Source organism: Ambystoma mexicanum, chromosome 2p, assembly GCF_040938575.1.
Source record: "Ambystoma mexicanum isolate Mex_15411 chromosome 2p, UKY_AmexF1_1, whole genome shotgun sequence".
Classification (NCBI taxonomy): domain Eukaryota; kingdom Metazoa; phylum Chordata; class Amphibia; order Caudata; family Ambystomatidae; genus Ambystoma; species Ambystoma mexicanum.
In genome coordinates, this window is record NC_090923.1 from 965340744 (window position 1) to 965354549 (window position 13806).

At 47.5% G+C, this 13806-nt stretch overlaps 1 protein-coding gene across 2 annotated transcripts in view; it reads right to left on the reverse strand.

Moving 5' to 3' along the window:
• Positions 1–13806, reverse strand: part of LOC138566968 (solute carrier family 22 member 6-A-like) — a 339887-nt gene that overhangs the window by 194581 nt on the left and 131500 nt on the right. For both annotated transcript variants that reach the window (XM_069644755.1, XM_069644754.1), the window contains exon 2: positions 13503–13606. In XM_069644755.1, coding sequence (XP_069500856.1) covers positions 13503–13606 — 104 coding nt within the window. The remainder of the gene's footprint in view (positions 1–13502; positions 13607–13806) is intronic.

Here is a 13806-nt window from a genome sequence, read left to right on the forward strand (position 1 = left end):
ACTGTGAGCCAAACAATATGGCACGTGATCCAGATCTAAACCAAGAGGCAATCCAATTGCAGTCGAGGAGGAAAGCCGAGGTACCAAACAAGGGAGATCCAAGAAGCAGTCCGTGGGAGTAGCCGAGGTCAAAACCAGAAAGAAGCAGGACCAGGCGAGGTACAAAAGGGGAAGCGGGTCGGAAATCCAAGGGCAAAATCCAAGATCAAGAAAAGCAGCGTCAAGTTCGTAGTCCGTAGTCCAACCAAGATCAGCTGTGAAGCGCGGATGGGAGTTCGCGCGTCGCTTTTGAACGCTCGCTCCAGTGATCACGTGGCTCACACACGTGATTGGCGCACACACGATTGGACGCGTGGAGGAAGAGCGTCCAAGCGCCGGCAGCGGAGACGTGGAATGCCCGTGGCGCGTCTCCACGGCAACTGCCAATGCAGAAATGGAGAGCGAGGCATAAACCAGTGCCGCTGAGTTCGGCCAGCCCCTTGTCGGCAAACCTGAAGGTGAGGATGTGCAATGGTGCGTGTGGAGACTTGCTTTGTTCTATGTCTCTGCTGTGTATTGATGGAATTACGGGGTGCAACAGGAGGGCTTGTGGATGTGGATGTGGATGGGGGCGTGACACTGATTCTCCATGGCACATCGGCGTCCTCGACTTTCTCTGACGGGATAAAGCGGTCGACAGTGCGGACAAGGGAGTCCTTAGATTCAAATGTTTCTTAAGCAAAGGTGGAGCGTTGCGGCTCCGGTTGTCGGTGGCACGACGTCGAGCTGTCCCCGATGCTGGGCACCACGACTCGACAGACATCCAGCGGTTACGGCGTTCATCGGAACCCTGGTCGACAGCAATGGACTTCGACGGCTTCGATGTCCGGGTGCTTCACTTCGGTCTCCTCGGTGGTCCCTGTCTCCGGTCGGCAGCCTTTCGAGGGTCTGACTTCCAGGGAGCATCGGCAAAGGTTAGCGGTGCTCGATGTTCCCACGGGGCATAGGAAGTGGGCGCTTAACCAGGTCCTCTCTCGGATCAGTCCTCAATGAACTCGACAGCTTTCGGATCGGGTCAAAGCAAATGCAGCAGCAAATCTTCTTCTTCCAGCTCGGCTTCAAGGATAAGCTTCAAGTATCAACTTCAGCTTCTGAACGATTTCTAACAGTGAGAGGCCCTCAGATATACTAGTTGATCTCTCGTTCATTATGCTGGGTCAAACTCAGGCAACCAATCACTCAGAAAGGCATTCAGCAGTCAGTCATCCAATCAGGCATACAGTGCATTGAGGCCATTCTCCTCCCTCTCAGACACTCACAACAAGGAATGTGTATTGGGAAAAGTACCCAGCCATTCAACCCTACACACTGCATTCATACCAGTTTCGGGCAGGGCTGTCTCAGCCATTGTGTCAAATACCAGAAACCAGGCATCCACAACAAGAAGTGTATATTGGTCACACACTCCATTCACCCAGGTCCCACCCATAGGGTTTACCCACAACATACAGTCACTAGGAAGGCTCCAGCCAGTCTGGCCTGGACTTCACAACAACACCATATATGGAACTTCCACCCAACAGCCAGTCAGGGGGAAGGGACAGAGTCAGGGCTTCCCAGGACTTTGGGAAAACAAGGTAACAGGCAATAAAAAATAAGAGGCCACAGGGGCCATCTTGTTTCCTATCAGGAATCAACTGATTCCAATGGCAGGGCCTGGGTATCCAAAAATGGAGGATACTCAGAGCACCTGTCAAATTCAGCATGGAGCTGCCACCAGCCCATACCCTGCTCTGTGGGCCACACACAGGTTCCCAAAAACATAAACTAGGGGCACAGGGTTGTACCCCCACCCATGGGTGCCATAAGGGTATCCCATGGGTCTGTACACCAAACCAAAACAGGAAGAGCTGCACTGCAAGGAGTCCCACATGGACTCCTGGGCAGACAACAATACAGAACACAAATGAAAAGGACTACAGGACAAGGACAGGGAGACTCTGTCCCTCCAATGCATTTCCAGCATCCCACTCACCCGCTCTCAGGTCTCCCTTGGCCTCCTCCCTCTTCCCTCCTACTCTCTTCCTTCGCTCCCATATCAGTTGATGAGGTCTCTAGACAAGTCTGCTCTATGAAAGTCTCATCCAAACAGGTGTTCCCCTTCTCCTCCAGAAATATCAAGGACAACATTGTCTCCCTTGCTCCAGCCTTGGCTGATTTATGCAATCACCCCTTTGCCACTGGATCTTTCCCGCCTCTCCTCAAGCACTACCTTGTGCACCCTCTCCTCAAAAAGCCTTCTACTAACCCTTCCTGTCTGGCTAACTACCACCCTATCTCCATTACCCCCTTCCAGGGCGAACTCCTAGAGAAGCTGCCCATCTCCCAGCTTATCCACCACACTGAATCTGTTGGTTGTCTCCACATCCACAAGTATGGCTTCAGAGCTGCCAGAGGCATGGAAACTGCACTCCTGAACACCTGTGAAGACTTGCTCTCTAATGTCGATTCCAACCCTCCTTCCGTTTTCATCCTTCTTGACCCTTCTTCTGCCTTTGACATGGTCAATCATGCCACACTTATAAATAGGCTCTGTGATACCCTTAGCATCACAGACCTGGCTCTGGACTGGCTGGCCTCCTTCCTCTCTGAACGACCTTCCCAGGTTCAACTGGGCCCTTTCTCTCCTCCATCGCATTCTCCTCCTGTGGTGTCCCTCAAGGCTCTATTCTCTTGCCTTGGCTTTTCAAAATATACCCTGCCTCCCTAGCTCATTTGATCTATCCCTTCTCTCCAAACTTCCAGGGTTACACAGACGACACGCAACTCTCCTGCAAGCTTCCCTCCTCTGCCTCCTCCTCCTCTGTCATTCCTGACTGTCTGTCTGCTTATTCAGGCATGGTGCTCTGCTAATGATCTCGACCTTAATGCCTTAATGCCCGTAAGACTTAGATTCTTCCCATTGGGACTCCAGCTTCCTCCTTCCCTTCTACACTCTGGCCACCCTCGATGCGCCCCCTCCCACACCCTCTTGTGAGACAAAAAAACCTTGGTTTGAACGTCTATCCCCTCTCTCCTTCTATCCTATTTATTTATTTATTTATTTATTATTATTATTTAGCATTTTTAAAGCGCTCACACAGCCCGCGGGCATCGAGGTGCTGTTACAGGAATTGTTTATTTGTTTTTTTAGTTTGCGTAATTGTTTATTTTTTGTCTTAGTTGCGTATTTATAACACGCTTAAATACCCAGAGGTTTCTAAGCGCGGACCCGGGGATCGAACCTGTGTTGCTTCGTGTCGTCTTGCTTCCAAGGCGTGCACGTTGCAGCTATCCAGGACCTTGCCAAAAAGGCCCACTTTCAGCTACACCTCCTCAAAGGCATTCTCCCTTTCCCCCAGAAACTCAATGGGGGTCATTCCGTGTTGGGCGGTAGCCTTGGTGCTATTAGCACCATGGCTGCCTCCCAATCGGGTCCGGTCTGGCAGCATGGGGACTTACCGGGTCATTCTGACCCTGGAGGATCCGGTAAGTCCCCATTCTGTAGACCATTCCCCATTCCCATTTGAGCCCACATAGGGCTCAATGGGAATGGGGAAGGCGCTAATAACGGTACCGCAAATTGCGGTACCGTTATTAGCTCCAAGGTCACTTTACGGGAACCGCAGAGAACGTGTGGTCAGACCACACATCCTTTGCGGTTCCTGCTAAGGGACCTCGGAATTGGGCGATAAGGGTTTTCCGGCACCGGCATCATTACCGGTGACCGTTGACCCTTACCGCCCAAGTCGAAATGAGGTCCAATGTCTCCAGAGCTCTGGTCCTCTCAAGGCTGGACTACTGCAACAGCCTCTTCCTCATCCTCCCTAACTCCTCCCTTCGCCCACTTCAGCTAATCCAGAATAGGACTGCCAGATTTATCCTTGACCTCAAGCCCAGGGACTGCATCTCTCCAGCCCTAAAATCTCTCCACTGGCTCTTTGTTGGTGTGAGGATCAAGTTCAAAACCCTCTGCATCATACACAAGGCTTTCTGGGCGCCGGGAACCTTCTACATCCAACTCTCTCTCCTTAAATACCAACCTGCTAGAGCCCTCCGGTCTTCTAGCTCCAACTCTCTGCAGATCAGAAGCTTCTCCAAGCAGAGAGTGGGGGTATATCGCTCTCCTCGGCAGTTACCTCCCTCTGGAATGGTCTCCCTGCGCCTCTCAGGCTTAAGCCAGATTCTCTTAAGTTCCGGAAGCTTCTGAAGACCCTCCTTTTCTCTTCCACCTTCCCTCTCCCCCTTCCCTGCTAATGTTCCCTCTGCCTCTTGACTGGCTGCCTGGTTCCTTCAGAATCTTACAGGGCACCAGGCCCCCCCCGTCCGTCTACCCCTGCACTTGGTCTCCTCTGAAACCCCTGCCCTCTCCAACCTGCATTTGCCCTTCTGGGCCACCTCGCCCTTCACTAGCCTGTCTGGGCCTGCATCACCCCTCCCCCAGCCATTCCATCCCTGTTTCTTGCACTTAGCATATGGACCTTCTGCCCCTACACTTTCCTCTCCTTGGGCTAAGTCCATCTGACCTCCCCAGCCACTCGCTAAACCCTCTGGCACTCCCTCACCCCTTCTCCAGTGCACTTCTGCTTTCTGCACTTGCACAATCCGAATGTTGCAAGGCCTAGAAGGACCGTTTTTGTTTTGTTATCCCTGTCCCCTTCACTTTTGTCTTGTTGCGCCTTGAAATACTTGTGCATACGTGCATTATAAAAACCAATAAATAAATAAAATAAATAGTCGGGCCTCATCAGTGAGGTGAAGCTGAGCCTCTCTAAGGCACAGTGAGCGAGGGGTCCACGTCTGGATTTGCCTTAGTTACTTAGGCTTAAATGGATATTTCTCCTCTGTGAAAGGTGCAGTGAGCTAAAACGTGGTTGTAGACCCTCATGGGTGGAATATATCCCATAGAACAAATAATTTGAACCATGTTTGTTCTCAGTAGACTGGCTCCCCACACCTTTGCTCATTCAAACATGTATGCTTTCTGTAGAAATGATGTATTACATGGATTAGCTGTTACTGCTGAGTTTAGTGTTAATTGTGTAAGCCATGTGAAACATTTTTTTGTGTAATGAAAGTTAAGCGAGTTTCACTCTGCAAAAGAGTCCTTAGTGTTCACAAGTTACAATGGGCCTCATTACGACCCAGGCGGTAAGGGGTTAACGTCGCCGTAAAAGGTGTTGGCGCCGTTAACCCCTTACTGCCTAATTACGAGGTCCCTTTCCCGGGTCCCTACCTTAACGACTGGTTTTTACCAGCCGTTAAGGATTGGACCCTTAAAGGGACCTTGGAGGTAATTACGGTACCGCAATTTGCGGTACCGTAATTACCATCTTCCCCATTCCCATTGAGCCCTATGGGGGCAAAAATGGGAATGGCCCAAGGGTGAATGGGGAATTACTGCCCCGCCAACCTTGGAATGGGGCGGTAATTCCGCCATCCACCATGGCGCAATCGTTAAAATACCGGCGTCAATCATGGCGCTAATAGCGCCATGGTTAATGCCTGGGTCGTAATGACCCCCAATAAATGTTTCCTTTTTTGCCCTCTTACGAACATGTTATGCTTATTTAATCTGTTTATGGGTAGGTTCATGCCCAAAAATTCTCAAAAATGAGAGATAATAATTAGTTTGCGCTTTTACGTAGGGCATACAGAAAGAGGACAGTTGTTCTCCCTAGGTAATACAGCCCCTCCAGCAGTTAGGCGCTATTTTCGGGCACATAGTGTTGCGAAGTAATACGCGAGTGCGCGCATGCGCGAGCGATGACGAGGCTCGCGCATGCGCAGTGTAAAATAAAGATGGCCCGCGGGCAGTTCGCGCCGGGGACCCGAGCAACTACACGTCTCCGGCGTGTCTCCTTGTGCGAATGCGGAGCGCATGAGTGAATGCTAGCGTGGGGCCCTTGTGCGAATGCGGAGCGCATGAGTGAATGCTAGCGTGGGGCCCTTGTGCGAATGTGGAGCGCATGAGTGAATGCTAGCATGGGGCCTGACACCGCCCCCCACGCACACAACACATAGCATGCATTCTCGCCGAAGTATAATGCCATTGTAGCATTATTTTCTGCCACATTTCCCTGATCTGAACAGAGCGCATCAGTTTAGGTGTATTGCCCCATAAATACTCTCACTTATCTTGTGAAACCTTCGTGCCAAGCGAGTCCACCCATCTATTCATGTAGCGCCACTGCACGGGTGCCACGCCCTCCCAGAGTATTTTATAGGGGGACGAGACAAGTTTCTTAGACCCTGACTGCGTTGTTATATATTTCTCAAACGGGTTCAATTGCCTCCCAGCTGTGGCCTTAATGTGCTGTCAGACAGCCAATGCCTTAATTGATAATAGGGGAGACTATAGCCCTCTACTATAGCCCTCCACTACCAGCTGCTTACAGGTCTCAAACAACATGTCTTGCTTGTGAATCATATTCTGCAATTCTATGCATCCTGCTGTCCGCCACTTCTTAAAAGATACCTGTACCATTCCCGGGGTGAATTCCAGATTGCGAAATAAGGCATACATGCGGTGGGTTTGTGGAGAAGGCCCCCTTCATCACAAGTGCTTCCCAAGCGTCTACCAGTAGGCCCACTATTTTACTGATGTATATTTTAGGTGGTCTATGTGGTTTTCCCAGCCACATAACTCCTGCTAGGGGTGTCGCTGCCACCGCTCGGTCCTGCCACATCCTCATTTTCCGAGTGTCTCCCGAGAACTATTTTTCCCCTCCTGTAGCTGAGCCGCTCATATTTGTGAAAAGGTGGCAGCCCCAATCCTCCCTGAATTTTTGATGCAGTCGAAGTGTTCATTGTCATCCAAGGAGGATTGTTCTGCCACACAAATGCTGACATCTTTTTCGAAAGATCTGAAAAATGATCTAGTGAGTGCTATAGGGAGCACCTGAAAATAATACAGAACCATCGGAAGTACTACCAGTTTCACTGTATTTGTCCCCCTAGCAATGATATGGAGAGAGGCAACCATCTCAGCAGATCGGCCTTAACCCCCTAGCAGTTGTGGGTAGTTGTGGTTACCCCTAAATAGGAGATTCCTCGCTCTGCAAACTGAAGCTGGGTTTGGGACCGGATGCACTCCAGCTGATCTGAGGACGTGTCAGATGCCACAGCTGTCTCCACGACTGAATCCCCACCCACCGAACCGCTGTTGCCAGGTTAACTCGTCTATGTGTGGTACTTTGTCTGCAGGTGGCACAGCCCCAGGTTTAATGGACTGTTTGAGGTAGTATTTTCTACTCCTCTTGCAGTAAATGTAAAGCAGCTCTGCAATTGGATCCACCTGTCTGACGTTTGAAGAGCAGTTCCCGGACATTGCCCCAACACCCTAAAAGACTGGTACTTCACTTCCCGTTCCTTGCTACCAACATTACCACCTTTGCCTGGACACCAATCCAACCCGTGCACACGCACAGATGCTCAAAACATTACATTTGTACAGGAAGTGCTTTCTCGCTCCCTCCCTATCTCCTTATCTCTCTCTCTCTCTCTCTCTCTCGCCCCTCTCTCTCTAGCTCTCTTTCTCTCCCTCTCTTCCTTCTATTGTGCATTGTTCTTTTTTTTGCTTTTCAGATAAGTGAAGAAAATGGAACCAGTAATATTCTAACTATAGTATTGTGTCTAGAAATTCATATTCATACATGTGTGCAAGGCATTTTATAGCAGGCATATTTTGCAACATCAATGTTTATTTTAGGGATCTGTTTAGGAGCATCTTTTATATTTGGGGGGAAATATAAAAGAGGGGGTAGGGGAAGACATTGCAATTCCACTGTATATAATAGATCAAACGCACACCCAAATACAACTGAATTTGTACATCAGTACGACAATAATTCTGCCCATGATGAAGATGCACCTTCTTCCACTGGAATGTTTGAATATTTCACCAGGTCCCTATTGGTTTCAGGGTTCCCCAATGTTTTTCCTAACACTAGCCTTGCTGATGTAAATATTGTTAGTAGTGTTATTAATTAATACATAGGCAGACCCAAATGCACAAAGAGAGAAGCACGCAGGGCGAAATATGACACCTATCATGGGCTTCGTCTCAACACCATAGAAGATGTGCGTCAACCAGAACTGTTCAATAGTTGGTAATTGGACATGAGCTAAGTAGGGAGAGGCAAAGTGAGTGGCAGTTGCTATGTGTGCTCGTTGATACCTCATGCATGCATCAGGTGCACCCAAGGTTCTAGTGCCACAGGAAGTACCAATTCTAGAAGCTCAATGCTTAGTACATCTTGTACTATGCAGGCTCAAAGGCACCTTCCACGCACACAATTTGAGACTTGAAGTTATCGACCCAGATCACCCGCAATGTAACAATAGTCTGAAAAGTATCCAGTGCCTAAGAAGACCATACCTGGCAACACAAATAATTAAGTAAGTGAACAATAAGTGGCAGAAAACTACAATCAGCTGCATGTCAGATGGCCTTACAGGGTACGAAGAGGAGGTTCTGGCCCAGGTGGACGTGACATGTGCACCATTCTGGACTGAACATATCACAAAGCTAAGATGGATTGAAGCAATGAAAAAAACAGTGACGGTGCATAGAGAAGACAGATATTAACTTTGCTTTTATAGTGATGGAACTATATGGGTAGAGGCCAATGAACACTGCAACAATACTTTGCTTATTCCTGAGCTCAAGAAAAGCATGGCAGCAGTGATGGTTTACTACTGGGTGTGTGGCCAACAAGTGTACTTGCACCTCCCACCATCATGGAGGGGCTATTGTTCGCTGGCAATGCTGCACTCAGCCCTAATGTTAATTCCAGAAGAGCATCTGCAAGGGGGCCAACAGCCACCTTTGCCCCGACCACCTTCCCTCTTGCTGAAGAGCAAATAAAAAATCCATTGCCGCCACCAGAGATCTGCATCCTCCCGGGAAAGAGAAGAGTGAGAACCTACAGAGGAAGAAAAGAGCTAAGTATTTGTCCAAATAATCATCAGACTGCTCAATGAAATACTGGACGAATATCAACTATTCAGCAAGGTAGAAACTTTTTTCACCTCAATGTTACTACCTGGCGTACAAGCAGTGGCCAACTCCAAATGGCTGCAGATTGTGCGTGGAAAATGACACAGAGCAAGGGTTCAACATCATAAAGGTGGAATTGCGTGCCCCGAGGCTGATGACCATGTAGAACCAATATGCCCTCGATCTACTAACAGCAATGGAAGGAGGCATTCGCAAAAAGATCTGGGACTCATGCTGCACGTTTGTGTCTCCCGAAGATGCAAAGAACGGCTCCCTCTCACACATAATAGGAGTTGTACACAACCTAGGAGTGCGCTTGAAGAAAGAAGTGGGAATACAGAGTAAAGATTGGTTTGACACCATTTTTTCGTGGGCACCATCCTGGCTGGTCCGATAGTGAAGATGCTGGTGCCTGTGATCAGCTTTGTGTTGGTCATTTTCTGCACATGCCAAATGGGTCTCTGATGCTGTGGCAAAGCAGTGCCTAATAGCGCAATGATGATGGTTTCAATTGGGGTAACATCCAAAGCACCTTGCGGTACCACAGAGAGCGGTAGCAAGACAGATGACCCAAACATACCTCGCATAGCAGAAATAGAGCATACATTACAGCCCCTCGGCAAAACCACCATACCCCCGCCAGACCCAAAAAATTACACTGAGCACTCGGTTGACCTAGCTGGAGATAGGGGATGTATTTACATGACATGCACCCCTGAATAGTATGCCCGGCCTTGAGCTAGTTTACGGTATGTTTGCAAAGCATTGATTCTGAAGAACGGGTTCCCACCAGATTTAGAAGCTCAGAGGTGGGAGAGGGTGCAATGGGGGAGGATAACATATACTGGAACTTAGTTGCCAATGACACTGCATGGGAGTTTGTTAATTTGGGATTAATGAAAGGGGGGAATGTTGGAAAGGAGAGAGGGTCTTCCCACCCCCCTAGGCGATACCAAACAAGAAATACACGTTAGAGAGGGGGAAGAGGGATGCACACAGGGGAGGGTGCACAATTGCTTTAGTGCATGCATTAGAGGCTATATAGTAGATACAGGTATAAAGGCCATCTTAACTGATGGCAGCTATTTTGTAATTTAGGCCTAAGTGCGGTGACCAGCATCATATATTTCAGTATCATATCAATTGCATGAGCGCGGACATCACCCCTACCCCGGCCAGGTCCCAGAGAATCCATGAAATCCACCATTGTTCTAAGAAGTTAGAGGCCCTCACACCCTGGGAAGAATGTGCCCAGCAAGGTCATGAGAAGGAGGTAGCATGCCTCTTGCAGTACCATCCCACAGAACGGATAGCAAGGCCCTCCTGCCCCCAACGATCCCCACACAAGAAATACAGCTTTGCAATGCTTTCATCCTGAGACCCCATATGCCACAGGACCATCTAAATCCAGACCACCGACCCTAAAACATTTACACCCCACGATCGATCACTAGGATCAGAAGGCAAGGCTATCATGCTTTCACATATGGGTCACGTGATTTGTGCAGCAAGCTGCAGGATTGCAGCAAATTATAGCCTAAAAACCAAGGTGGAGGACCATGGGAGTTGCTGATCTGTCTGGGAAATGAGTGTAGCCTGTGCGTTAGGGTGACTGCAGCCCTACCCCCGATCTCATCTCTGTATCTGTTAGGTGCACATTTACAATGATAAAATTACATTGTTTGTGTTAGTAGCTAATTCATTGTTAGGCCAACTTCGCCGTGGATGATGAGCCCAGCAGCGCCAATGTGAATGGAGATGGACAGATGAAGATGGACCAGTGGCCTGGCATCCCATATGGAGCAGGCCCTACATGTATAGAGCTCTTCCAATTAGGATTGTAGAATGGCACTATATGTAATTGCATCATCAGTGACGTTGTTTGTACTTATAATGTGCTCCACGTTTCTACGGCGCTCAGAATGTTCGGCTGCAGCAGAGTTCTTTGCTGGTGTATTTCCATTTGGTAGAAATAAATACTTGTTATACTTGCAAGTGGTGACTGTGCCTTTTTCCCTAGCGGGTTGTATTTTTTCTGGTTTGAGCATGCAGGGGCATGCCTTCACCTGGCTCAGCCTAGTCCAACTGCAAAGTGATCTTGGGACTGCCCATGACCTGCATTCTTGAGAGCCTCACTTCTACCAGACAGAGCGATCGCATTTGCCCCCCTGCTGCTCTTGGGCACAAATGATCTAACGTGACCGAACAGAGTTTGATCCGCTTGCATCAACGTTCGACACCGGGTCTGACTCTGTCACCCCACCAAGAAATGAATCCAGGTACTGTTGGCCTTGAACTGCTCCATCAGTCCACTTGAGCCTTAGAGATTGGTTAGGTCATGATAGCACCAGTTTTCAATGGCATAGCCTGTCCGGCTAGTTATCTACCTACCTCCCCTTGAACCGCACTCAGTCTGTCGCATCTTCTCTGTTCTTCCTTTGGGATGGGTTTTTGTATTGTGTTTTCTATTTGTGCTATTGCATATGGTGTGTTTAATAAAGTATATATATTTTTATAGAACCTTGATTGTACATTCCCTTTATTTTGGACTGTGTTACTGTGTAATTCTAATTGGTTATTTATAACGCGCTTAATACCCAGAGGTTTATAAGCGCAGACCCGGGGATCAAACCTGTATTGTTCAATGTCGTCTTGCTTCCAATGCGTACGTGTTGCCCATGAGCTATCCTGCAGGTGTAGTTTGGGTTGCTACTGGTTAATCTTTACACCCCTCTTAAGAGCATAGCCTTCCCTAGGCCCACATTACCACGAAAGGTGAAGGAGGTATATCTCTTAGCTGTCCCTGTTTTACCTTTATGATTGCATTGGGTTTTGGTTTGTAGAAGTGTGAGGGTTGAGTGGGCTATTTAACCCCTACTCATCCTGGTAGTACTGTGGGGGCAGAATCCAATTTGTCACACTGTAACAAGAATAAATATATATATAGTTTTCACTTTTCTTGTACTGTTGTAGCCAAGGCTAGTATAAATACATTGCTACAAAAAAGACAAGATGATACCTTAGTTAGTCTAACAAAGCCATTTATTTGCAAGCTTTTGTAATCTTCAGATTACTTCACAAGGCATAGGAAGAATGAGGCTTTTCAAATAGCAAGACAGCTCAAGGATTCACCTGTGGGGGGTGTCTTATCTGTTAGTGTCTGCTTCAGATATGTTTCCTTCATAAAGAGTCTTATACTTCAGTAGTTCCCCCACACATTCAAGTCAATAAGATTTAAGTGGGGCACTGAAAACAACATGCAAGCAGGCAAGAGAAACACACTTGGCTGGGTTTCTCTTTAAAGAGGCGTGAAGGGTTAAGTGTAGTGTCCGTAATGGCATGTGCAAACCTACTGAAGGCTGTTATTTTTTAGTTATAGTCAATTGCGTGTCCATCTCCCATAAGCCTGTTGCCTACCATGCCCACCATGTTTAATTGGATACAACAGCATAATTTGGGACAGAAACATCCACCAAGCTGCAAGGGTCCCCCGCAGCGGCCACCTGCAATACAAATGAAAAGAGGCACACAATCGAGTGCCACGGATTGTCACATACAAACCAGAGTTGGAATCCCTCCTCAAGATTTCTCAAGAATTGCAACCCATACTGGAAAACGATGAACGACTGTGTAAGGTTTTCCCTGAAATGGCCCCTCCTTGCTTTCAGACAGCCAGAAAATCTCAAAGAAATGACAAGAAACGCATTTCACATGTGCTCAATGAATGGGCATCTTGTACAAGTACTGCATGTCTACATGTATGAAATGGACATTGCATACATTTGCACTGCTGTACATATAAAAACTCACATCAAAGTCATTTTGATTGGAATTTTTAAATGTATAAAAGAAATGCAACTTGTGAAGCTGTATGAACTGTAAACTATATGGCCTGTATGCCAAACGCTCATAAGCTTATACACTAGTACAGCAAACACTCATACGACATACACTTACACAAAATACACTCATACGTTATACAACATACTATCCACATAAAATAAAGACATTTGGTAGAAAATATATTTTTTATACCAAGGTTAACTTTGCAAAAAGTAAAGTCTTAACAGAGGGGGAATAACATAGTTAAGGTACAACTCACTGTATACCACTACAATTTCAACCATAATATCTGAAGTATAAACAATCACTCCATACTGCTACAAATCCAACCTTAAGATTCACTGGAAGTATTAGGCAGGTTACATCAATACCATAGTCCAAATGTGAGTATGTACAATGTATGTACAATGCTTGCAAATATGATAACCTGGGTTCTCAACATGCAAAGATGATTGCTTCTCCAAACTCAGTGATAAACAGACCCCACCCTTTTGATAATGAGCAAATGTGAGGTGCAGTTGGGAAAACCTTGTGCGTTCTACAATCGTGTGATGTCAACCTGTGACTGGCCTATGTCACCAAACTTGATGTGATCAAAGAAAACACATGGCGGCACCTTCCCTGCCTCATTGTAACTGACCTGTCAGCAAGACCACCATACACGAAAGCCCCCACCAGCACTCCACCCATGAAGATGGACTGAGCAAACTGCTTTAGTGATCGCCGGTCACACACCAGGTCCCACTATGCGAGAACGAGAGTGAGAAAAAGAGAGAGACAAACAGACTGTCAGTAAACCTGTTTCTAGCACATTTGTAAATATGAGCCCATATGACAATTCAACATAGTTAGTTTTAAAAAAAACCTGCTCAAGATAATTTTTACGAGCTACAAACTCAGTATCTCTATAAGAGTGCCTAAAGGATGCATGCATTGATTTCATG